This window comes from Eschscholzia californica, unplaced genomic scaffold (assembly GCF_041429995.1).
Source record: "Eschscholzia californica isolate CP2 unplaced genomic scaffold, dmEscCali1.0.p SCAF_1, whole genome shotgun sequence".
Classification (NCBI taxonomy): Eukaryota; Viridiplantae; Streptophyta; class Magnoliopsida; order Ranunculales; family Papaveraceae; genus Eschscholzia; species Eschscholzia californica.
The window spans coordinates 63,557,146-63,580,863 of NW_028238198.1; the positions used below are offsets into that span (position 1 = coordinate 63,557,146).

Consider the following 23,718-nt stretch of genomic DNA (forward strand, 5'->3'; position numbering starts at 1 on the left):
AAAAAAAATATCCAAAATACATGTAAAAAAGTTTTATTTGCACGACGCACATAAGGAGTATGATTTTGACACACAAGAGTCCAGTGCCCCGAGACAATTTTGAACTTGAAAACCAGATGTCAGATGATTGGGTTTTGGAGATTTCGTGAAAACAAAGGGGGATATATTTTTGTGTAAATTCAAAGATAACGTTTATAAATATAATCAGTAGTTAACGCTGGAAGTTGTTCCACACATTCCACACATTTCTTAATCAGATAAAATTCAAGGCCTTAAAGACCATCAACACTGTCCTGTAGACCATCAGAAATCTGTAACCGCCAATAAAAACACTTTCTCCACCGTAAACTCATCCTTGATAACTGTGTTTGTTAGTCCAACGCTCGAGAGCAATTGAACCCTAAATGTTATTACCCAGACTGGTTCGGCCCGTTAATGAGACAACTGGCATGATCGGCCCGACTAGGTCAAACTCACGTCCAGATCCCGAACTGGACCAATGTATAGCTAACCGGGGCTAGGCCCAACTCGGGATTATTTTCGCTCGGGGTGACTAGGCCCGGACTAATAAGCACCATTAGATTTTATCGATGTTCATGGAAGAAAAAAGAAATCAGTTTACCACTATCTTACTCATCGAATTCTTCAAGTAGCAAAATTTTTGGCTACAAATGATTAGGTATCTTTATTTTTGCTAGAATTTCAAAACTCCAGTTTTAAATTGGCACGATATAAAATTCAAAATTGTTATGTTCTTAAGGAATTGGGTCGTCTGTCTACTCCTATTCGTATATATCGTGACAAAAAAAGTGTCATCCTCATGACTTCTGGCCCAGTGTTTCATGATCGTTCTAAGCACATTGCTTTGCACTACCACTTTGCCCGAGAAACGGTGGTCGCCAGATCAGTGAAGATTCAGTTTGTCCCATCTCATGATCAACTCGCTCATATTTTGACAAAAAACTTATCTCATTTTCGGTTGTTGGAGCTTTGTCCCAAATTGAACATTCGCGTCTCCTCGAAGCTCAATTTGCGGGAGGGTAGTAATGGTAATAATAATCAGATTAGGGAAATAATTGAGTAAGGATTTTGGATGAGATTGGACTTGGTTATTTCTAATATTATTGTATGTATTATTTCCTACTCTATGTATTCTCTTTCCTCTCTTATGTATAGCTTGCTATCTATGTCAATTACATATTTATGTAAACTGTTAAAAATATAAATATATAAGGGAGGTTAATGGTATTCTTCACACGAAACCTATTCATATTTTCAGTGTCGTGGCTAAGAATTTGGGGACCCCGTACGAAACTTGAATCTAGGCCTTTCGTAAAAGAAAAAAGTTACGAGCAAAACTTAAACAAGGCCAGCGCTTTGGGGAAAGCTAAATAGTTTCCGGGGTGTGAAGACTTGGTAAAAAATTGATCAATTTTGTTTGACAATTTTATTTAGGGGGAAAGCAAAATACTTCTCCACCTCACCTCACTCTCTCTCCACCTCACCTCACTCTCTCTCCACCTCACCTCTATCTTCTCCGATTAGGTCGCCGGTCGGAAAAAATTTCCGGCCGGCGACCATAAAAAAAAAAAAAAAAATTCACTCTCTCTCTCTCTTTAGAAACTCCGGCGAAGGGGTTTCCCTTCGCCGGAGTTCCGGTCTGTTCTTCAACAGACCCGATCTGGTCTGTTCTTCAACAGACCGGACTGGTCTGTTCTTCAACAGACCGGACTGGTCTGTTCTTCAACAGACCGGACTGGTCTGTTCTTCAACAGACCGGAACTCCGGCGAAGGGAAACCCCTTCGCCGGAGTTTCTAGAGAGAGAGTGAATTTTTTTTTTTTTTTTTTTATGGTCGCCGGCCGGAAATTTTTTTTGGTCGGCGACCTAATCAGAGAAGATAAAGAGGTGAGGTGGAGAGAGAGTGAGGCGAGGTGGAGTGTTTTTTTATTTCTCCGGAAAATTTCTAAATTTCTACATATTCCCTTTAAAATTTCACACCCCGGAAACTATTTAGCTTTCCCCAAGGCGCTGGCCTTAAACAAAATGCAAGATAATTCATCGCTAGATAGATGAAAACCTTAGATGAATCCAAAAATATTTTGAAGAAAATAGTCATAGAAAAAAAATTCTATTTTTATAAAGAATCTACTTTAAGAATTCAAGGTCACCTATGAGCAGAAAGATTTGTTTATTCTATCTTAGACCATAAATTTATAACTACAAATAGCATAATGAAATCATGAATGTGAATCTTAAAATAATATCAATTGAATATTTGGTTTAGAATTTTTAAAAAAAATTTAATGTTCTATTTCTTAAAGCACTTCAAAAGATGAGAAAAATGCACCTGAAATAACAAATGGTTACGAAAAAGCGTAATGGAACACAAGTAAAAAATTAAAGTGTAATGGAACATAAATTATGATTTCTTTAACAACTATTCTCTCAACATCGAGAAAAACAAAAGTATATAAGAGAGGTGGGGTTTGAACCTGGATCGCTTGAGTAAAAATCAAGTTACCAACCGCGCTAAGTGCAGTTTAGAAGTTTCATGCATATTTGTTCCTATAATTATGATATTTCTGACCTTTTTCAGAAGTGGGCCTTTAGTGGTGGTGGGGGGGGGGGGGGGTGGGGGGGGTGCAGTGCGGGCGCCCTGACTGCACTGGGGCACCCACGGACTTGATATTCTCTTAGAAATGAGTTACAATTTTAGAAAGAAAATAAACTAAACATATGAAGAGAAAAAAGAAAGAAAGGAATTGTTGGCAAGTAAAAAATTTGGAGAACAAAAAAGAACGCAATATTTAGAGAGATAAACAAAGTTCATACAAAAGAGAACATGAAAGAAATATTTGTGCCCAATGTAGTAACATAAACCAATTTGTTAACAGGAGACAATTTAAAGCGAAAATATAGTGAAAGACAAATGTTTTGTTGTACACTTAATTATAAGCAACTTTGACTTTGCTACTTAGATTTTTCCGAGACAATGTTAAAACAAATAGGATTTGTGGGCCCTGTGCGATTGGAGGCCAATGTGATCGTCCTGTTCGCACAACCCACCACACGACCTGAACTAGACTACCATTTGTTGGTTGTTTGGAAGCAGTAACTCCTCTCTTTCTCCGTTTTTTTATACTTGAAAGTTAAACTTTTCTCCAAAGAGTGGACCCCCCAACCCCCACTCTATCTTACAACTCAATTTCACGTCACCCTCGTGTTTATTGAGATTCAAACAATGAAAACAAATGGCCGGGTACAAGAGAACAAGGACTTCCAGCATGGGGACCACAATTTCTTCACCTACCTAGTACTACTAGGTGGGTTTTGAGAGGTGGTCCCTCTCTCTCTCTTTTTTTTTTCAAAACTTTAAGGTCCCTCTCTCTATAAGAAATAAAAAAGGACAACTACATTTTTTTTTATTAAGGATAAAGCGGACAAGTACATGTAAGTCATAATTTCACTTTCCAAGAATAGTTCGAACCAGAAAAAGTGATAGTACCAAAAATGGTTAACAATTAGTATAAATAATTAGAGATTAACGCCTCCGTGGAAGCTAACATGTGTAGGTGGCAGTTGAAGATTACGTACTTAAACCTAATTAATAGGATGGAAATCTTTTCAAATTATGCTACTTAGGATTTGTATATTACTAAAATTTACTTCAACTCAATCCACCAATATATTACTATAATATTAATATACTAGTATAACTTTTATAATACGTCTGGTTACACATAGATATTATCTTTAACCAAAAGTGGTTCTTAAACAAATGGTGTATTTCTTTTGTTCACACGTGTAAGTTTAATTCCGTTTTAGCCCCCGATTTGTGACCAACTGGCCGTTTTAGCCCCCATAAGTGTCCGGCAGTTCGTTTTGGCCCCAAAAATTTCCTAATTGGCCCCAAATTTTTTCCAACCTCCCAATTCTACCCCCATGGCATTTCTGTAATTTATTTTTTTTCTTTTTCTTTGTCCACCTCATATAACAATTATTACATCACCTCTGTCCACCTCACCCTCTGTCCACCTCACCCTTCTTCTCCGGCGAAAGGTTGCCGGCCGGAATTTTTATTCCGGCCGGCCACCTTTAAAAAAAAAAAAAAAAAATTTCTCTCTCTTACTCTTCTTCTTCTTCTTTCTCTCTCTTTTCTTCTTCTTCTTTCTCTCTCTTTTCTTCTTCTTCTTCTTTCTCTCTCTCTTCCTCTTCTTTACTCTCTCCCTCTCTCTTTACAAGTCCGGCGAAGGGGAGGATCCCCTTCGCCGGACGTCTGGTTTCCAGACCTTCACGGTCTGGAAACCAGACTTTGAAGGCCTGGAAACCAGGCCGTGAAGGTCTGGTTTCCAGACCTTCGTCTGGATCTGGAGTTCCAGATCCAGACGAATCTGGAAACCCTTTCCAGATTCGTCTGGATCTGGAACTCCAGATCCAGACGAAGGTCTGGAAACCAGACCTTCACGGCCTGGTTTCCAGGCCTTCAAAGTCTGGTTTCCAGACCGTGAAGGTCTGGAAACCAGACGTCCGGCGAAGGGGATCCTCCCCTTCGCCGGACTTGTAAAGAGAGAGGGAGAGAGTAAAGAAGAGGAAGAGAGAGAGAAAGAAGAAGAAGAAGAAAAGAGAGAGAAAGAAGAAGAAGAGTAAGAGAGAGAAAGAAGAAGAAGAGAGAGAAAGAGAATTTTTTTTTTTTTTTAAAGGTGGCCGGCCGGAATTTTTTATTCCGGCCGGCAACCTATTGCCGGAGAAGAAGGGTGAGGTGGAGAGGAGGTGGTGAGATGGAGGAGAGATAAGGTGAAGTGGATGATAAAGAAAGGGGTGATGTGGCTTTTTTTTGTTTTTACCCTTTTTCAGAAATAATTCTGTTTTGGCCCCCGAGGATAATTTCGTCAAAAATTTGGCCCTTGGGGCCAAAACGAACTGCCGGACACTTATGGGGGCTAAAACGGCCAGTTGGTCACAAATCGGGGGCCAAAACGGAATTAACCCTTTTTTAACTTCTGGGTTTTTTTAAATTAATATTCCGGGTTGGGCTTAATGTGGGATTTGGGGCCAATTTTTGGGTGTTTCATCATCAAATTCATGTACATAACCTGTTGAACGAGAAGTCGTAGTTATCATGCGAGTCGGTAATAGTTGATGTTGTTCTTAAAATAAGGCTTTTGACAAATCAAATAAACGATCATGGTTTTACACTTCAATTCCACATTCTGTCAAAACTAAAGGCACGTTTGAACAAGATCCTACTTAATTAGTTGAACCTTGACAAAGTAAACGTTGATAAATTTGTTTCCGTTCTATCATTATAGTTCATTCTCAAACTTTGTTGTATGAAAATTAATATCTTGCTTCTGTCAATAGGGAGTATTTCTTGCATGTTTGTACGTCAAACACAATTATTAGGAACACAATTACGAAAAATAATGACGACAATGAAGGGTTGCTTCTGTGAAAACTAGAATTTTTATTTATCGCATTTCTTGTAAATTAGTCCTTTACAAATTTCTTTTTATGTGGATTATATTTGAGATGCTGATCTATCTCAAAAAGTAGCTGAGTGATTTCATTTCCGTAAAAGACGTATGGGTTTCCTTTTGACGTGGAATGTCCGAATCAAAACAAAATTGAGAGATCTAAATAAAATAATTGAATTTTTGAGGGTTAAAACAATTGTAACAGGGTATTCAGGTGAAACACGTCTTGCCTTGGTAGGTATGTTTTTTTTTTTGTTAAGTTGTAGGTATGTTGTTTCTTTGGCCGTTTTCCTGTCCCTAATCCTCAACGTTAAACTTTCATCCACAAAGTGGACCCTCATGTTTTAAAAATGTCTTTATTGAAACCAATGGAAACAATTAAACAAACAGGGAATTTCCAACCAGGGGACCACACTTCACCTAGTACTAGGTATGACGACTGGATGACAATGATGGGAACTGAGAGGTGGTCCCTCTCCCTCTCCTAACAAGTAGAAGTAAAGTACAGTCCTATCTCCCTCTCTCTCTCTCTCTCTCTCTCTCTCTCTCTCTCTCTCGTTCTTTTCTCTCTCTAGTTCTTCACTCCATCTCTTTATTTCTTCATTCTCTCTCTCTCTAGTTATTCACTCTCTTTAGTTCTTCAAAAGACTCCCTCTCTACTCGCTACTCTCTCTCTCTTTCTCTCTCTACGATTCCAAGATCTTGATTTCTCCTCATAGTAAAAGGTAACTTTGATCTTTCTGTTGGTTTTATTAGTCCTTCTTTGTTGATGTCTTTCTTCAAGTTCATTCAGATAGGGTTTATGCTCAATTTCTCTCCATTTTAACCTAAATAGATGAGATATATAAGTATAATCTATATCTATTTTTTTGTGTGTTTTCAGCTTTGATTGCTCGTCTATTGATGTTGTCTCTGAATCGGGTTGGATTCGGTAAGTTTGGTTCAAGATTTTATTTCGTTTGTGAATTTATGATATGTTAGTTAAGAAAAGTTGAACTATAGTGGTGGTGGTTGATCAGAATATATTATTCTTTAGTCCGATTTTGGAATCACCTTCTTCTTCTACTATAACTAGAGATCCACTGTATGAAGTCGTAGTTCACAAATTATTAATATATGATATCACTGTAATTGTGTCTTTACCTTATGGGCTGTGTTTTTCTCTGTTTTAAATGATAAACAAATGTAATCATTTTTTTCAATTAAAAAACAACCATTTTTTTCACTTTCGAGTCTGACTTGGGACAAAATTCACTTTTACTTTTTCTCTAGGTTTTGAGAAGAGACTATTTCTATAGAGAGTTCTTTCTGTAGTACAAAAAGGGTTAATCAACCAATTTGTTTTGCTTAACCTCCCTAAACTATTTAGGGTACTTTAACATGGAACCTTTTATAATCATTTTTTTTCTTGAACTCCCAAAATGATTTACAGTTCAATATGTTTTTCGCCAAAATAATATCACATGTTCTTAACCAAACATGTAATCTCCTTAAAACAAGGTTGCACACAAAAACCACCTAAAACAACCGAGAGATGTACTACAAACAAAGATCCCCTTATCATTTCTTACTTCATAGATATATGGTAAATTTGATGCATAGATTCTACAATAATCGATGAAAATTTACTTGTACGTTTTTTTTATCTCGATCAACTATAGTTTATATACTTATTTTAGTTCTCAAGTTAAGCTCTTGCGGTCTCAATTGTTGTATCTTATGGAATGTTTATTTTGACCAATTGAGGTAGTTTGAAATCTTTATATGTACTTGAGACATTTCATAACAATTGCCTTCACAATCTTGGTTCCGTCCTTGGACTCAATCACTCTTTCTAAACAAAATAATGCGAACACCATTGGAGTTTCTTCATCCCATCCGAAAATGAACATGGTGAAGTCCTAGCTGCTAGTGCTGGTAGTTCTGCCCCTAGCAGCATTTTGATTCATGAGTTACAAGGTGTTAGACTTGGGTTGCAAATTGCATGTTTGTGAAAATGTAGTGAGAGAGAAAGATAACAAACCAAGATTGGTTTGTTATTATGAGTAGAGTGAGAGAGAACCGAGAGTCAGAGAGTTAGAGAGGGAAGAAGATAAACACCAAATGAGTTTGAATGCTTTCTCTGTTAATTGATTAGCATAGATTTACATGGGTATATATATATATATATATATATATATATATATATATATATAATCCTAAGAGATAATCAAGGAAGAGATATACAAGAGATTTACATGAAATTTGAATTTGAAACTATTGATTAAGTCTTCTTCTATCTTGTGTAACCGGTTATGTAACCGGGTGTTCGATCCGACCATGTGGGTCGGATATACTTGATCCGTAACAATGTTGCATGAGTTTGGAGAGAGTAGTAATTGCCACTGACTCTGCTGCTGTGGTGGATTTGATGCATAATGAATAAGGGAAAATTCCTTGGAGAACTAGGAGCATATGGAGGGAGGTGAAGGACCTGATAAGGGTTTTCTACAGTTGCACGATCACCCATGTGTAAAGGGTGGAGAGAAAGCATTAGAAACAATGAATGAAACCGCCATTAAAGTTAGTTCAGACTTAATAAGATTTTGCAACATAAAATACATGATGAGATTTTATATGGTGTTCCACTTGACTACTCTGCTCGTAGAGTTTTTGGTTGCTTGTTTTATCCTTGTTTCTGTTAGCCTTTGACGAACATTTCTTGTTTGTCGATTCTTTTTGTAGTTTTTTCTTTAAGAACGAGTAAACACACTTTGTATGAAACAGTGCAGTTATTCTTCTATGCAGGATTGTGGGCAACCAGTGCCTTTACCTATTTGGGCTCAAGTATACCAGCCCCACAATTGCTACTGCTATAGGAAATCTGTTGCCCGGATTTACCTATGTCATGAACATTATATTCAGGTAAAGTAGTTTTCTCCATTTTTTAATTTGATTTCACTTAATAATAACTTCTAGAATCTAACTATTTTTCTTTTTATATGTAGGCAAGCAAAATTTGATTATACTACCAGATCCGGGGTTGCGAAGATAGGAGGGACTGTGGTAGCCATTGGTGGGGCCATGATTACTGTTGTCTACAAGGGCATGCCTATCGTTTACCCGTCCGGCGTCTTGTGGCCGCAACTCCTCCAAAGTACCTTCCGCCAAGACAAGGAGAGCTGGATAGGACCCATGCTTGTTATAGGGAGCTGCATCTCTACTGCAGCATGGTTTACTCTTATGGTAAGGTTTCCAATATTATTGCTTATTGTTAAATAAATTATAGTATGCTTGAGATTGTTAGCCGATAGGTCGGGAAGCTTACAAGCCCGAATTCGCCCATCACCGCCCCAGGTCACTTGAACCCCCCAGGCGCACGATGTCGAGAACGACACTATAAAACCGACCAACTAAAGTTAGTGGACGAACATGGACGTGAGGCCTTGTCTGACTTACCGTCCGAGTCAGACCATTCAATTGTCCCCCCGACTATACAAACATGTGTGGGAGTCATAACTTATTATATAAACCTCCTCAACATTATACTAGATGTTTTTGCTGATCATTGGCTGAATTAAAGGAGTTCGGTCACCTTTACTTGGGTTTTGCCTTGGCCTGACATCTGTATGTCCGAAACCGAAATGCCCGTTGCTTTTGACGAGCACGAACCGACAATGGACAACCAAATTTTATAACATGTTTGCCGGTCCACCCAGCTTCTATCCCGATCAGGGGGATTAGGTGTCAATACCATTCGGTCCAACTGGGAAAGTGTTCGTGGGTAGCTGGGCGCGAACACTTCCTCTCCTCTTCGTCCGACTCTCTGTCCTGTTGCCCTCTCTCACTATCTCTCTCTTCTCTTGTTCTCTTACTCTCCGCCACTATCTCTGTGTATGTGTAAGAGAGAGGGAGAGGAAGAAAATGAGATAGACAGTGAAAGATTGTTGATAGTCTTCGGAGGATTTCGATGACAAGATTTCCATTTCGGTACTTTGTTTTGTAAATGTGTTTGATGAAATCTAGTAAGAACGTGGAAATGAAGAGAAAGGTTTTTCTTCATTTTTGGGGTTAAAAATAGAGAAAAATTGAAGGAAAATTGAATAATTTTTTTTGAGAGAGTGGGTTTGATGTTAGGAAAACCTTTAGTTCAGTTAATATGATGTGAAAGCTGGTACTGGATTAAGAGAAAATCTAAAGAAAACTTGGAGGTCATATGAAATGTCATATAGAGAGATAGAAAGAGTTTCAATGGATAAGTTTAGAGAAGAAGAAGAAGGAGAAGAGTCATGGACTAATGCGAAACAGATATTGATGATGCATAACCAGTCTGATAATGAAGTTGAAGCACCAAAGAGAAGATCAAGGTATAAAGGACTGATGCGAAACAGATATTGATGATGCATAACCAGTTTGATAATGAAGTTGAAGCACCAAATAGAAGATCAAGGTATAAATCTACTACTAATTCTTCATCTTTCTCTTTAGTTAATCCATCAAGATCATAATAGTAATTCTGTAATTGAGCAAGAACAAGAAGTAGCTATTACTTTGATGATATTATCTAGAGATATTGGGTACTGGGGAGGATTAGATTCAATTTCTGACCACAATTCTGTAGTTCTTGAAGTTCTTGGTTGAACTCAGAAAGCTGATGAACTAGAAGAAGTGACTGCTGTTATGCATAGTCCGGTGAGATGCTAAGGAAACATTTGATCATAGGTTTTTTTGGGTAGTGTAGAGAGATATATGGTAAGAGCCACTAGGTTGCTTTTGGTTGTGACAGATTAAGTTCTTTTGGTTGGGGTAGAGAGAGAGAAGAAAGACAGTGAAAGACCCTGAGAGACAGAGCACCATGTCACGGACCATATTTGGACGCACCAACCAGCAGCTTAGAAGGCCGAGTATATCAACTTCCAAGACTCGGAATGCAGCAGCTTATGAGGATGGACACCAACTTGCACAACCCATAGAGAAGCCCAAAAACAACAATCAAGGATGGTAGAAAACCCTTGTGGGTTGGGCTGCCTTGTGCATAGTGGAAGGCATCATGCTCCATCTTGTTGTCCCAACCCAATGGAGTTCTCTAAAGATGGAAGGAGATATTCTTGATAAAAGGCTCCAGAGAGTGGTAGAACCAAGAGTTGTCTAGAGAATTCTCAGGAAGCTTACAAGCCACTAGATGTGAATCATATGGCTTAATCCTAGCAATCCATTTTGTAAGCCAACCAGTATAAATAGGGGATGACCCCTCATTTTTAACCAACCAAGTTGGAATTAAGCAATCTAATGTTGGAAAGTGTGCCAACACTTGTATACCTAGAATTCTTGAGCAATAAAGCTTAAAGTTCTTTATAATAGTCTTCTTGGAGCATCCTTAGAGATAGAACTTGCCTATTATTAGTCCAAGTTACATAGGAATTCAAGAAGAAAGCTGATGAACTAGAAGAAGTGACTGTTGCTATCTATATTCCAGTGAGATGCTAAGAAAACATTTGATCATAGGTTGTTTGGGTAGGGTAGAGAGACATTGTGGTAATAGCCATTAGGTTGCTTTTGGTTATGACAGATTAAGTTCTTTTAGTGGGGGGTAGAGGGAGTGGAGAGAGAGTGAGAGATGCGCGAGAGAAAAGAGAGAGCAGCATCAAGAGAGAGAACACATGAGGAGGCGAAAACTAAGAGACTAAAAACGATCATATGAATTTTGGGGCTAAGGTGATGAAACAATAACGCCAAATAACTGCATTTTTCGATTGATTTGGTAAACAAAAATAGTTATGATGAATGAATTTAGAGAAAGAGAGGCCAAGAATGATAAGAGTGAAAAAAGATTTTCATGATTTGCACTCTCTCCACTCGAGGTTAGATACTTCGTCTGATGCGGAGTGCCACAAAAGCACACTAGAATTCTGTACGGAAAACCACCATTCACAATATCATTTTTGCTACTAATATAATTTAACTTAATGCTCTTATAGGGGAGGATGAAGAACACCTTTGATAGACCGATCACGACGACTGCCGTGACGGGATTTTTCGGAGTGTTCCTCACCGGGCTTATCGCTGCCAGCGCGGAGCACCACGGGGACGGTTGGTCCCTGTCATCCGCATACCGATGGGTTCCAGCGGTTTATAGTGTAAGTTTTATTACCTCTGGTATATTTTAGATAATAATAATTTTTTAACCGCTTATCCTATACAAAAACTGATCACACCTATTTGAATGAATGTAGGGAGTTATAGGATCCGCTTTAGCCTTTTATCTGATGAGTGTGTGCATCAAAGCAAAGGGAGGACTATATGTATCGATGTTTACTCCTATGATGCTCCTGCTAGTAGTCATTCTTAGATTTTTGCTGCAGAATGAGTTAATATTCCTCGGCCAGTAAGTAAATAACACTTTAGAGTTTCTTTCTTTGTAACTTTTTAATCTAAAACTAAGCACTAACTACTTATAAATGTTGTTTTCAGCTTATTAGGGGCCGTGTTGATTCTACTGGGCTTTTCATCAGTCCAGTGGGGGCTGTGGAGGGAGCAACGTACCCTTAAAGAAGAAGAAGAACGTCAACGCATGGAAGAAGCACGAGGGCCAGAGTTGCTTTAGTGCATCTTAGAGTTTTGGTTGTGTATATTATTACTATCACATGCTTTTAGCATTTGTTCCGTATACATCTCTTTCTCTTTAGTTATGATCATGTTCTTATAACTTATATAGAACAAACGATATACGAAATGGTTTTGGACTTTACTTTTTGTCAAACGGATTGAACACCATGATATTTGATTTTCTTTTTTTCAAATAATTAAACTCAGAAAACTCCGAAAATGTTTTGATTTTTGTCCAAATTTTACAAAAATCAAAAGCTCACAATGAGAAACAACTGCTATAATTTTATTGTTAAATTGGACTGCCTGTAGAGAAACCTCTTTATATAACGTTAGAAGTTTAGGATGGTAGCATCTCCAATGCAATATACAATATGAAAAACTTTAAGTATCACCTAAGATTTTTTTGAATTTTTAGAAAGAAAAAACTCTCTTTAGTGCAACACTTAATTTGAATCTCAAGTGCATCTAATCCTGATGTCTCAAGAGAAAAATATAATATTTGAGTTTTCTTCCAAGTATCTCAAGTGATCTTAGTCAACCCCTTTTATATTTTAAACCACGACCTCATCCCCACAAATTCAATTGGCACTCTCGATATTGCTAAGCCCAAGCAAGTAATGAAGCACAATAACTGGATTTTTGGGAAGACAAAAAAACCTAAATAATAACATTTAGATAATGTAAAAGTAGGAAAAAAAATATGGAAATACATGTACAACTTCCACCATGCACGAACAAAGCTAGAAATATGAGTAAGGTATAAAAAGATGGATAATCTGCATACTTATGATAAAATTTTTGAATGATCTGTTACTAATCATAATAGATTAAAAAGGTTTAGGCCTAAAGTACAACAAACAATAGGCAAGTAGTCCATGGATGCCCCATTAAAACTTAGGCATCAAATCTTCTTTCTGTATCTACCATCCTGTTTCTGTAAAACTGACATAGATGAAAGATACAAAGAACATAATATTTTTCAATTGTAACATACTACAGGGTATTAAAACGAAACCCCTTTGTGCCTGCATTTCCAAGCTTGGAATGTTTTTCGTTATTTTGGATCTCCATTTTCTTGTGAACTATATACAGTCTAGTAGAAGATTACCGGGTGAGTAATGTTGTCAAACTAGAATCTGTGATTTAGCAGCGCGACGAGAACACTTCTTCCTCGGGGTTTTGCTCAGCGCACAGATACAGGTCTCAAGTAGCTCTAGATGTTCGTCCCAGGAGAGCAAAGATGCCATTTCTGGATTCTTTAAGAGCATCTTGGAGGTCAAATACCCGGCGATTGTCCATGTTTGGTAGAGCCTAGATTGCTTACTGATGAACCTGCCATTTCGAGTGTCATAATATTCAGGCCATCCATCTTCCGAGAGCCTCTTTTCAGCTAACTCTGGCCTACCCATCTTAATACAAGCTAATGTGAACTGAAGAACCAAAGAAAAATAGGAAGTTAGGGGACAAAAATAACATACCATTGCCCTAATCATCACAAGACAAAAGAACAAATGACATACACCAGACTTATTTACTGGAAAAAAAGTTAACCATACCTGCCACGAGAGTGTCGGCCAAGATCCACCATTATGATATGACCAAGGGCTGCAATATTCAAAAAATAAAGAAATTTAGTCATGCTTAAGCTCTTTGTAAGCCAAAAGAAAAGGAAGAGGAAAGATGTTGCAGAAACTATTTCTACGTCAAAGAAAGCACTCACGTATTTTTCGGGTCACTCCCAGTGATTATACGCCACTCATCATTTTCCAAAGCAGGGTTACATATCTTCAGAGGCATATGGCCCACAAGATCATCCCATTTGGCTTCAATCAGATTCAGAATACCTTGGTTCTGTCGTGGAGTACCCAGAGATGAAACGATCGCCCAGAGGTTACCCAACGTGAAGAACCTAAAATCCATGTGAGCTGGCTGAAGATTGCCAATTAGATACCCACCTTTATCCGGGACCCAATCAACAAGCCAACTAGGAATCTGATCAGGATAGATATTGAGCTTATTGATTGCATCAGTGGAGTATTCCTCAGTCTTATAGCAGTATATCTCATTAATCTTCTTCAGATCCACCCAATAGTACTCCCTGATGTGGAATGACAATGCACTAAGCCTGTTGTTGACGACCCTTATTAGATTCTGGGAGCCATCATCAACAGTAAGCATCTAGCGGGAACTCCTTAGGGATGAATAGAATAATGCCTGTGAAATCATACTCAAGTACTTAGAACTTAGAAGGTAACTACAACAAAAAAGGGGATACAAGATCATAGCACGATAGAGACAAACTAGAACCATCAATCCCAATGCCAAATTTGATTTAGAAATTTTTGTAGATTGAAACAAACGTATAAGCATCTCAAATGATCAGAAAAAGGCAGATGCTTTTAGTAGCTTCTTTGTTTCTATGCTATCAAGCAAATTAATGGTTTTTAAGTTTCTACTGGAGTATGATTTGTTTTCCACAAAAGAATCTCATTATATTAGCGCTTAAAGAAACTGGTTTCCAGGTTCTTATTGTTAAGAGAGTCTATCTGGCTCGCGAAAGCTATAACAAAGTTTCCTGGCCAGCTATAAATCAATCACTTCATGTTACCTTTCCTTCCAGTACCTTGGTAAGTTCACAAACCAGACGTCAAAATTATACAAAAATGTTCTTAACTTTTGTTTGTTCTTACAAAACTTATGGTCGTTTCTAATTTTTTAAGACCACCATATATTTCTTATTTTAATCGTTTTGCAAGGTTGGGAAAAGCATATTCACGATCACCGGGACCGACATGCCTTTCCAGGGTTGCCAATATAATTTTTTACCTTGACTTCTAGATCTAAGTATCCAATAAAGTTGCCTAAAGGCGTGCATCTTACTAGTGCCATCCTAACACAACTTTGATTCAGAATAGCTCAATCAACTCATCTACAACATCAATAGAACAAATGAACTCCCTATATGTGGCCGTAGAGATCGTTTTATATCATCTAACACCACCATATTTAAAGCAAAATAACATTGCTTCAAAGTTCACATCATGATCAATATGGAATGAGCTCCAACGTGGGAGCAAGCAGAACAGATGACCTCACTTGGATCTCAAGAGGATGGCCATGGATTCCCATTCTCCTGTCTATCATGCACGAACCATCAGTCACTAGGAGAGTGGGAAACATGTCGCACCCATCAGCTAGAGACAAATTTAGGATAAGCTTTATGCCAGTCTGAATGTCCAACCTTTCTTGCAATGAGTAGTCACCAGTAATCTTTCCATACGCTCTCAAGAGAATAATCCACCACAATCCTTCCGAATTAGTCAAAATACACAGTGTCACCACCATAATTTATTTAACGGTTTAACTTGTATCCTCCGCATAGGTAAATAAACTAGTAAGTATTCATAAACCTATGACTCCCTGTGCAATTTATGATTGAGCAGCATGCAACAATAGGACCACAGTAAATCACAAATAGCTTTTTAAGTTTCTTCTTATTCTCTCAAGTACTTTATTTTACTAACCAGAATCAACAGGAGCAACACGCCCAATAGCAGATTCGTCAAAATCTGGATCTAAAACCTCCTCAAATGCAACGTTACTTCCATCAAGAGGAACCGTTCTAACTTTAAAACTTGCTGGCATCAACCCTTGCCCAGGGCTGTAGCAATCCACTGTTTTCTCCCAACTCTGAGTGATAAACATGACAACATTCAAGAATGATAATATGCAAAGTTTCTCCGTTATAAGAAGCGACAAGGAAACAAAAGCAAAAGACCCCGCAACACAGTCTGTTCGGACTATGATCACTCATGACTCACCCAGTCCTTAACTGAGCATATTTCAAGATTAGCTATTACAGTAAACAACAACGCATTTGTACTCCATGAACCTCTTTACCATGGTCCATGTATGTATTGTAAACATGTAGCAGGAAAATAGAAAGTTCCTGGATCTCACAGTGTGTACGATGATACGTCACACAACATCAAGTAACCTTCAAATTCTCAAAGCCTAAAAAATCATATGATAAAACCATCATAATACTACTTTTCATGTCACTTTCCCAAGTGTTTTTCTGTTGACAACATAAAAGAGGTTTGTTAATCTGTTTAACAAGTACTATTCTCCGTCAATTTACTTTTTATCATATTCCAAGTCTGAACCAAAAACAATGAATGACAGAAATACATATATATCAAGCTCTTTACAATAGACATGGCACCATTCAATTCACAAAATATCTAAAGCATATAATATGAAATTGAATGGTAATCACAATTATTTGAATTTGGTAAATCACCTGCAATTACAAAGTATGAAGGAGAAAGTTCCTCACAATATCCCCTTCCCCCTTGAGCAAGAAAGCTAGGGCTGATGGTACAAAATCACGAATGAAGACCTGATCGTAATTAAGCGGTTGTTTATCTCCAGGATCTTTGGCCGCAACAGATCCCGCTGGGCTTCCACAATAAGTAACAACTGAATCATTTAGCAACCTCCATGCCTCTTTCTCAATTGATGAAACCCTCTCCTCAGCTTCATTCAAAGTCTTAGGGTTTTCAATATTTACATTTGAACTAGGGTTTCGTTTTTCTTTTAGTTTTTTCTGCTTGCTGTTTTGTCTCCCTAAAACCAACACCTTCTTCAATCGTATCAACCGTCAAAGGCTTCACATTAATCCCACCCTGAATATAAATTCTCTCAAAACCCTTCTCATTGAGTGTAATGCCCCAAATCTAGATTTCCACGTCGGCCGCCATGAAAACCTAAACTCAAAGCATTTCTCTGCACAACAGTAAACATAGTTGATATACCCATCAAAAAAGACAAATAGTATCAAATGTGAAGCTCATAAGAATCAATAAATCATCTAAAAGAAATCCATTAAACTTTCTTAACTCAAACAATGGTTCTGAATCATCGACACGTAGGTCGGATAATAACGAATGAGAGAAATAACTATCTAGAAAGTGAAACTCCAAATAACTACCTAATCTCGAAAGCGAAAACTAAGGAAGAAGCTCTGAGCTGACGAACAGGTATCAAACTGGCGGAAATCCCCTGCCCCTGTCACCTGAAAAATAGTAGGCTGGGTCAGAACCCAGCTAGTAGATTTCTAATTACCTAAGGTCTAAATAGACCAATTCAACAACAAAACCAAGTATCGAACAGAAGAAAAACATAACAGTTTATTGTGTTACGTGTCAACACCACTAAAGTCAACCTGATTCATAGTTGAAGAGATTCAAACAATACAACTTCCCTTTTGGAAGGGCATAACCAACTTTGAAGTCCACGAGATAGCTTCAGTTAGCATCCGTGTTTGCATCGACTTAAACCTCTCAATAAACCATGGATACCACACATAAAGGGGATCCGTGCAACACGAGCACTTTACATATGAGCAGGAGGCGAGCCAACCTCTAGTTGGTAAATTACTTTTCTAACTAGAAGTATGTGGTCCACAAGAATGAACTTGTGTTTGCATCGATCATCCTGTCGAGCCAACCACCGATTACTTATGGATTACAACCGTCAATCCATATTAGAACTCAAGCCCTTGGTCCACTGGGTTGTCCAATATCAAATTGACAAGCCTGTGTTTGCAATCGACCCACATGTCGAGCCAACCAGTCTTAGTTCAATCCATTAACGAAACTCAAGATCATGGTCCACCAAGTTATCCAATATAGCATTAGTAACTAGTGTTTGCAATCGACCCACATGTCGAGCCAACCATTCTTGGTTCCGACTAGCCTATGCTTTTTAGGTTAACAACCTAAAGCAATATATCACACACAACTATTGATAGCACTTATGCTCCAATATCAAACATATAATCTCATACAATCAAACGAGTCAAACATGATAAGTATTGGTTATAATATCACTATAACCTATTACGATGAGTTTACTTTTATAAATATGTCTAGAGATGCAAAATACTACATCTAATTGATCACAAACATCAATTATCAACATCAATCACATAAACACAAATAATCCTTAGCATCTAGGCTGCTGTCCGGGGGTATTTATACTATATTTATATAACCTAAATAACCTAGGTTGTTGTCCGGGTATGTATATACTCCATTAATATAACTATAATGTTCTAGGGTTACTTTATTGTTGTTGGAATTAGTTTTTAATCATAGTGTATGTCTATTGTATCACTAATTGGTACTAATTTGATGATAACCTAGCAACAATTGCAAGTTTAAAGCTATTATAGTTCTACCTATTCAAAACTAGGTTTAAAATTGAAGAGGGTTATGTAAACCCTAAGGAAGAAGAAACCTACCTGATATGGACCACAAAGAAGAAGAAAATCAATTCTCTAGCAAACCCTTTGATTTCCCTCTTAGTCTTCACTTTCTCTCACTAGCCTTTTTTCCACTCAAGAATCTCCCTACTTCAACTATCGGGTGAAGAAGAAACAGGGAAAGGAAGATAAAAAGAGGCGGGAGGGTTAAGGGTTTTAAGGATTTATAAGGGTGCTGCTATTTGCACCCTTGTTTTTGCTTAACAGCACCCTTATTAAGTAAGGGTGCTACATTGACATGACCTTCAACTGAAGTTAAATGATGCCGAATATCAGAAACAACATTTGAAATCACGGAAAACCCCCTATACCTACTACCAACATTGCAACAACCTGAGAAAACCCTAGCTTGTCCCCAGTTCAAATTGCCTAAACATAAGAGATTCTGATTTGGTTTAATTGAACATAAAATCTGACCTTGATAAAGGTTGAATCGACGAGAAACAAATGAATTTTGAATACCCAATTGTTTTTTTTGAATTGGTAAGCGTGTGCCTCTAACCCTTGACCTTTAAGTTGGAAGACTTACCTCTTACCACTTGAGCCAAGGGTTGTTGGCTTGAATACCCAACTGTTGGCAGCATCTTGGAATAGAAAATCCAAAGAAAGATGAAGTTTGAGAACTCATTAGGATTCTGGTTTCATAGTTGAAACTCCCATAGAAACAGCAGAATTCATAACAAAATTAGTGTTAATTGCAAATTTATTTTCAGAAATCAAAATCTTTCTATTTTGGGTGTTTAATAAGTATAACTCTCTGTTTTGATATTAAAAACTGAAAACAGAGAAAAATATCTTAAAGCTAAGTATTTTCCACAGACTGATCACCCAGGTCCAGCTAAACCTTATCATTCTTGGATTTGGAAAGTACTCAGAAAACACTATGATCTCATAGAAAACCACATCACATGGGAAGTTCATTCAGGAGAAAACATAAATATTTGGAAAGATAGTTGGATCCCTGGGGGAATTCAACATCTACAAAACATAAATAACTCAGATTTGAATAAAGTATCAGAACTTATTATCGATAATAAATGGAATGATAACATCCTAAGTTACACTTTTCCTGAAAATATTTGTAATCTTATTAAAGCTATTCCCGTTCAATCTGAGGGTACAGATAAGATGAAATGGAATTTAACACAATCTGGTAACCATTCGGTTAAATCCATGTATCAGCATCTAAGCTCAGTCGACCATTATAATTCTCAGGAGGAAGTAAATTGGAATTTTATTTGGTCCATACCCACTATTCCTCGCATCCAGCTCTTTATATGGAAAATATGCACAAAAGCTCTACCAGTCAGACAACGAATAGGAAAATATATTGGTAATATTACTAACTGTCCTAACTGTTCTGAAACTGAATCTATAGAGCATGCTCTTTTGCACTGTCCCATAGCGAGAAGAATATGGTTTCACTTTAATATTATTTCAAACAACATCCCCTCTCTGTCTGAATGGATTATGTCGTGGCAAAACCTGGATCAAACCAGTAGTACTGCTGACAATATTCATTTCACCACAATTTTATGGTATATACGGAAAACTAGATGTGATCACTGCTTTCAACAAACATTATACAACGTGGATACTATTCTAGACCTAATTAAAACTTTTCCAAAAACTAGCAACGATAAATCAAAACATGATAATACTGTTAGCGCCAAATGGCAACCTCCAATCCACCTTTTCGTGAAAATTAATGTGGATGCATCTTTTGTTAACGTGGAAAAGGTAATAGGAACAAGTCTTATTATTCATGATGCTCGGTCGAAGTTTGTCTCAGCAAATGTGAAGATTGCGAGAGCAAGAAACAGTGAGGAAGGTGAGGCTATAGCCATTCTCAATAGTCTTATTTGGTCAAAAAATAACAATCATATGCAGGTCATCATTGAAAGCGACAATATCAACCTAATAAAACACCTTAATAACCCAAAGCATCAAGTTCAATGGCAATCGCTGGTGCACATGTCAAATCAGAAATTTAAAGCATGAGCTTCAGCAGGTGAAATTCAGCTATATCAAACGACAAAAGAATACTCAAGCTGACAAGCTAGCTAAATGGGCGCGTAGAAAGGAAAGATCTAAAGAGTGGGACTGCATTCCATATTTTCTTCTTAATATGTATTGTAATCATACTCTTATTAAGTAGTTTAATATATATATCCTTAACAAAAAAAATGATAAAATTACAGAAACAATGAAGAATGAAAATCTAGAGCGAAAATTGAAAGTATCTACTAATAGTTTATAGAGATAAAATCTAGAAAGAGAAAAAGAAAATCTTTGTTCTGTTCTTCTACGGAAGTAAAGGTTAGAGAGAAAACGTGTAATGAGAGTCCTTGGTGGCCGTCTAAATTGATATTGTATCAACCAGATTTAGGGGGAGGGAGTACTTATAGTTGGTCGATGCGGAAGTTTCCGTGAAACAGAATTCACCTCAAAATAGTACTACTTGATAAAGATGTTGGAACTTACTGAAATACCCTTGATCTATTTATTTTTTTCTTTACTTATTTTTTATTTTCATATGAATATTGTTTTTTTATGACCGTTTTATTCGATATTAGAGCTCAAAGGAATATTGGCTAAATCTGCCGTCAATTGGCTTACAATGCAGCGAGGAGTCGTAGTGATCTCCCCAGTTTTAATTAAGTTCAAATAAAAAACATGTTTCACTAACAAGTGAGCGACCTAGTTTGTCGTTCTCGAGTAAAATAAAAACGAACAATTTCTAAGGATTTGAGCTTTCCTTTTGATCTCTGCCAATATTGATCTAATTCTCCAAGGACCATCATTCGGGTTTTTTAAGCATGCTTTTACAATCGATAATGCATCTCCCTCTAGTATATAGTCGTATCGAGGAATAAAAGACGCATTATCGCCAACTTCGCCGCTTTTGCCTTGGCTTCCAATGCTGATGACGCCCGACTAAGTGAGGTCACAACCGTTGTGAATTCCCCATTTCATCCTCTACAAAATGCCGCTAGAGCAACTCTCTCACCAACAAATGATGCATCAAAGTTTATTTTAATTTTATCGTTGTCTGATGGAACCCAGTCATTTTGAGGCTGGAGTTGTTCATTCTCTTATCAATATTTCCTCACAAGCTTGGTGAGTTCAAGAACTCCTTTGGCATGTCTTGAGCATCTCTGACGATGAGATATCAATTCGGTTTTATCCCTTCAAAAACACATTTGTTTTTTTTTCCATATAAACCGCGTGACACATACTCCAAGTTCAATTATGTATTCTTCTTCATTGCTTGTTAACCATATACAAATCAAAGTTTGAATATCTTCATCACCTTCTACCCATATTAATAGGTGAGGTCATCCATGTTTAACTCGCCACTCTACATGTCCGGAGAATGTGATCTAGATCCTCCTCATTTCCTTTACACATTATGCATCAAATAAACTCTTGAAGTAGATCGGTATCCCTTTCTTCTTCTCCAGTCAACATGTCATTTATAAGAAAGATGTTAGCTCTGTCTAGGTGGCCGTTTCTTTTGATAGGTTTGAGTCATGTTAAATTCGGTCCCGAATTCTGATCCTCGAGCCATCTCCTACCAAATAGCAAAATCCATTCTTGATATAAGTTCTCATCTCCAATATATACTTTTTCATGTAGAAGTAATCACCGTTTTAGCTTTATAAGACTAGAAATCTTCACTTTTTAGGTATTTGACCTTCAACAGTTTTACCCATAGAGCTTCTGGCTCATTCAAGAATCTCCAAGTCAATTTTCCAAACTTTGATAGGTTTACGATTCCCATGTCTTTTATGCCTAAACCACCATTTTTTTGTTTTACTTGTAATTTTCGTTAATTAACGTAATGCATTTTTGTTCTTTCCGTGCTATGCCCCTACTAAAAATTCCTTTGACATCTCTAGATTTTTTTCAATAACAACTTTCAGAGCAATATTAGTTGAAAGGAAATAAATTGGTATAGAAGCTAGCTCACACTTGGGTAATATATTTCTGCCGCGTGTGATATAGAGTTTCGTTTCCAACCCATTAACTTCTTTTCAATTTTGTTGATAATGAAATCATATGATGTTATTTTGTGTTTCGACTTCAACAAATAGTTATTCAAATACACACCATTTTCCTTCATCTCTTTAACTCCTAGTATGTTTTTGATAGCATCTCTTCTTTGACTATCACAATTTTTGTTGAATTATATCGAATATTTATGATAATTTATTAGTTGGCTTGAATAGCCTGCATAGACATCTAGCAGATTTTACAGTTGGTTGACATTATATTCTGACGCTTTCCCAAAGAAAAAGAGATCGTCAGCAAATATAAGACTAATACCTAGACCATATTTGTTCACCTTTAACCCGTCATATAGACCACTATTTTCATCACTTATCACTAACTTTGTGAGAGTTCTGAACATAAGATAAACAAGTAAGGACTTAGTGGACATCCTTGTCTCAACCTCTATTTCCTATAGAAATATCCTTTCAGTCTATCATTCAATAATATTAAGAAGGATGCAGTTGTCACGTAATTCATTATTAGCATATGTGTATTGACAATAGTTCCATATCTTCTCAATACTACACTCGAAAACCCCCAATCAATTTTGTCAGATGCTTTGGCCGTATCCACTTTTAGAGTAAATGATCCATCTTTTGTCGAATAGCAATCGAGCGAAACACCTCTTGGACAATAATTAAATTGTCAAAAATCTGATGTCCCGATACGAAAGCATTTTGCATTTCTGATATCAACTTATCCATAAGTACTGGTCTCAATCGATTCCTCAGAATCTTAGTAATTACACTATAGAGTACATTACATAGAGATATAGGTCTAAAACCCACTGGAGTTTCAGGGATCTGTACTTTTCGTATTAGGGTAATAAATGTAAGATTCAGTTTATTTGACATAATATCTGATTCGAATATATGTTTGACATGATCTGGCACCTCATCTCCAACAATGCTCTAACACTTTTTGCAAAAAATTGCAGAATATCTTCTACCAAATGTTTTTTTGCCCTCTGTCGCCAAAAGACCTCTTCTAAATTTTTGAGTTTTCCCATTTTCTCTATCAATTGCTTTTTCTCGCAATACCAGACTCGGTAGGGAGTCGCTTTTGAGCATTGAGTAGCTCGGTTTCGGTTATCTTGATTTCTTCAAATAATTGCTCGACCCTCCTTTTTTAACTACTGGCTTCAAGAATCAGGGTTCATTGACTTGGTTAGTGAGGCCTGGATGATAGAAGTACAGGGAAACCCGATGTATCAGTTGGTGAAGAAGCTCGAATCTGTAAAAAACCGTATTATCCAATGGAGATGATCGCG

The 23,718-nt window shown here is 37.2% G+C and overlaps 1 protein-coding gene and 1 pseudogene across 2 annotated transcripts; one reads left to right on the top strand and one right to left on the bottom strand.

Annotated features, from left to right (window-relative positions):
• The first annotated feature begins 6,033 nt into the window (after positions 1-6,033).
• On the top strand, positions 6,034-12,203 carry LOC147568163 (WAT1-related protein At1g09380-like). Of its 2 annotated transcripts, none has more exons than XM_086654590.1 (7): positions 6,034-6,201; positions 6,360-6,570; positions 8,243-8,380; positions 8,464-8,701; positions 11,434-11,592; positions 11,689-11,840; positions 11,927-12,203. In XM_086654590.1, exons 2-7 carry the CDS (start codon positions 6,563-6,565, stop codon positions 12,057-12,059), a joined length of 828 nt encoding a protein of 275 aa, XP_086510716.1. In that variant the 5' UTR covers positions 6,034-6,201; positions 6,360-6,562; the 3' UTR covers positions 12,060-12,203. The 2 variants fall into 2 exon arrangements, with proteins under 2 accessions (XP_086510716.1, XP_086510717.1); XM_086654591.1 differs by having other exon boundaries at positions 6,050-6,201; positions 6,360-6,480; positions 8,161-8,380.
• Positions 12,204-13,166: 963 nt separating this feature from the next.
• On the bottom strand, positions 13,167-19,070 carry LOC147568164 (alkaline/neutral invertase A, mitochondrial-like; annotated as a pseudogene).
• Between the last annotated feature and the right edge of the window lie 4,648 nt (positions 19,071-23,718).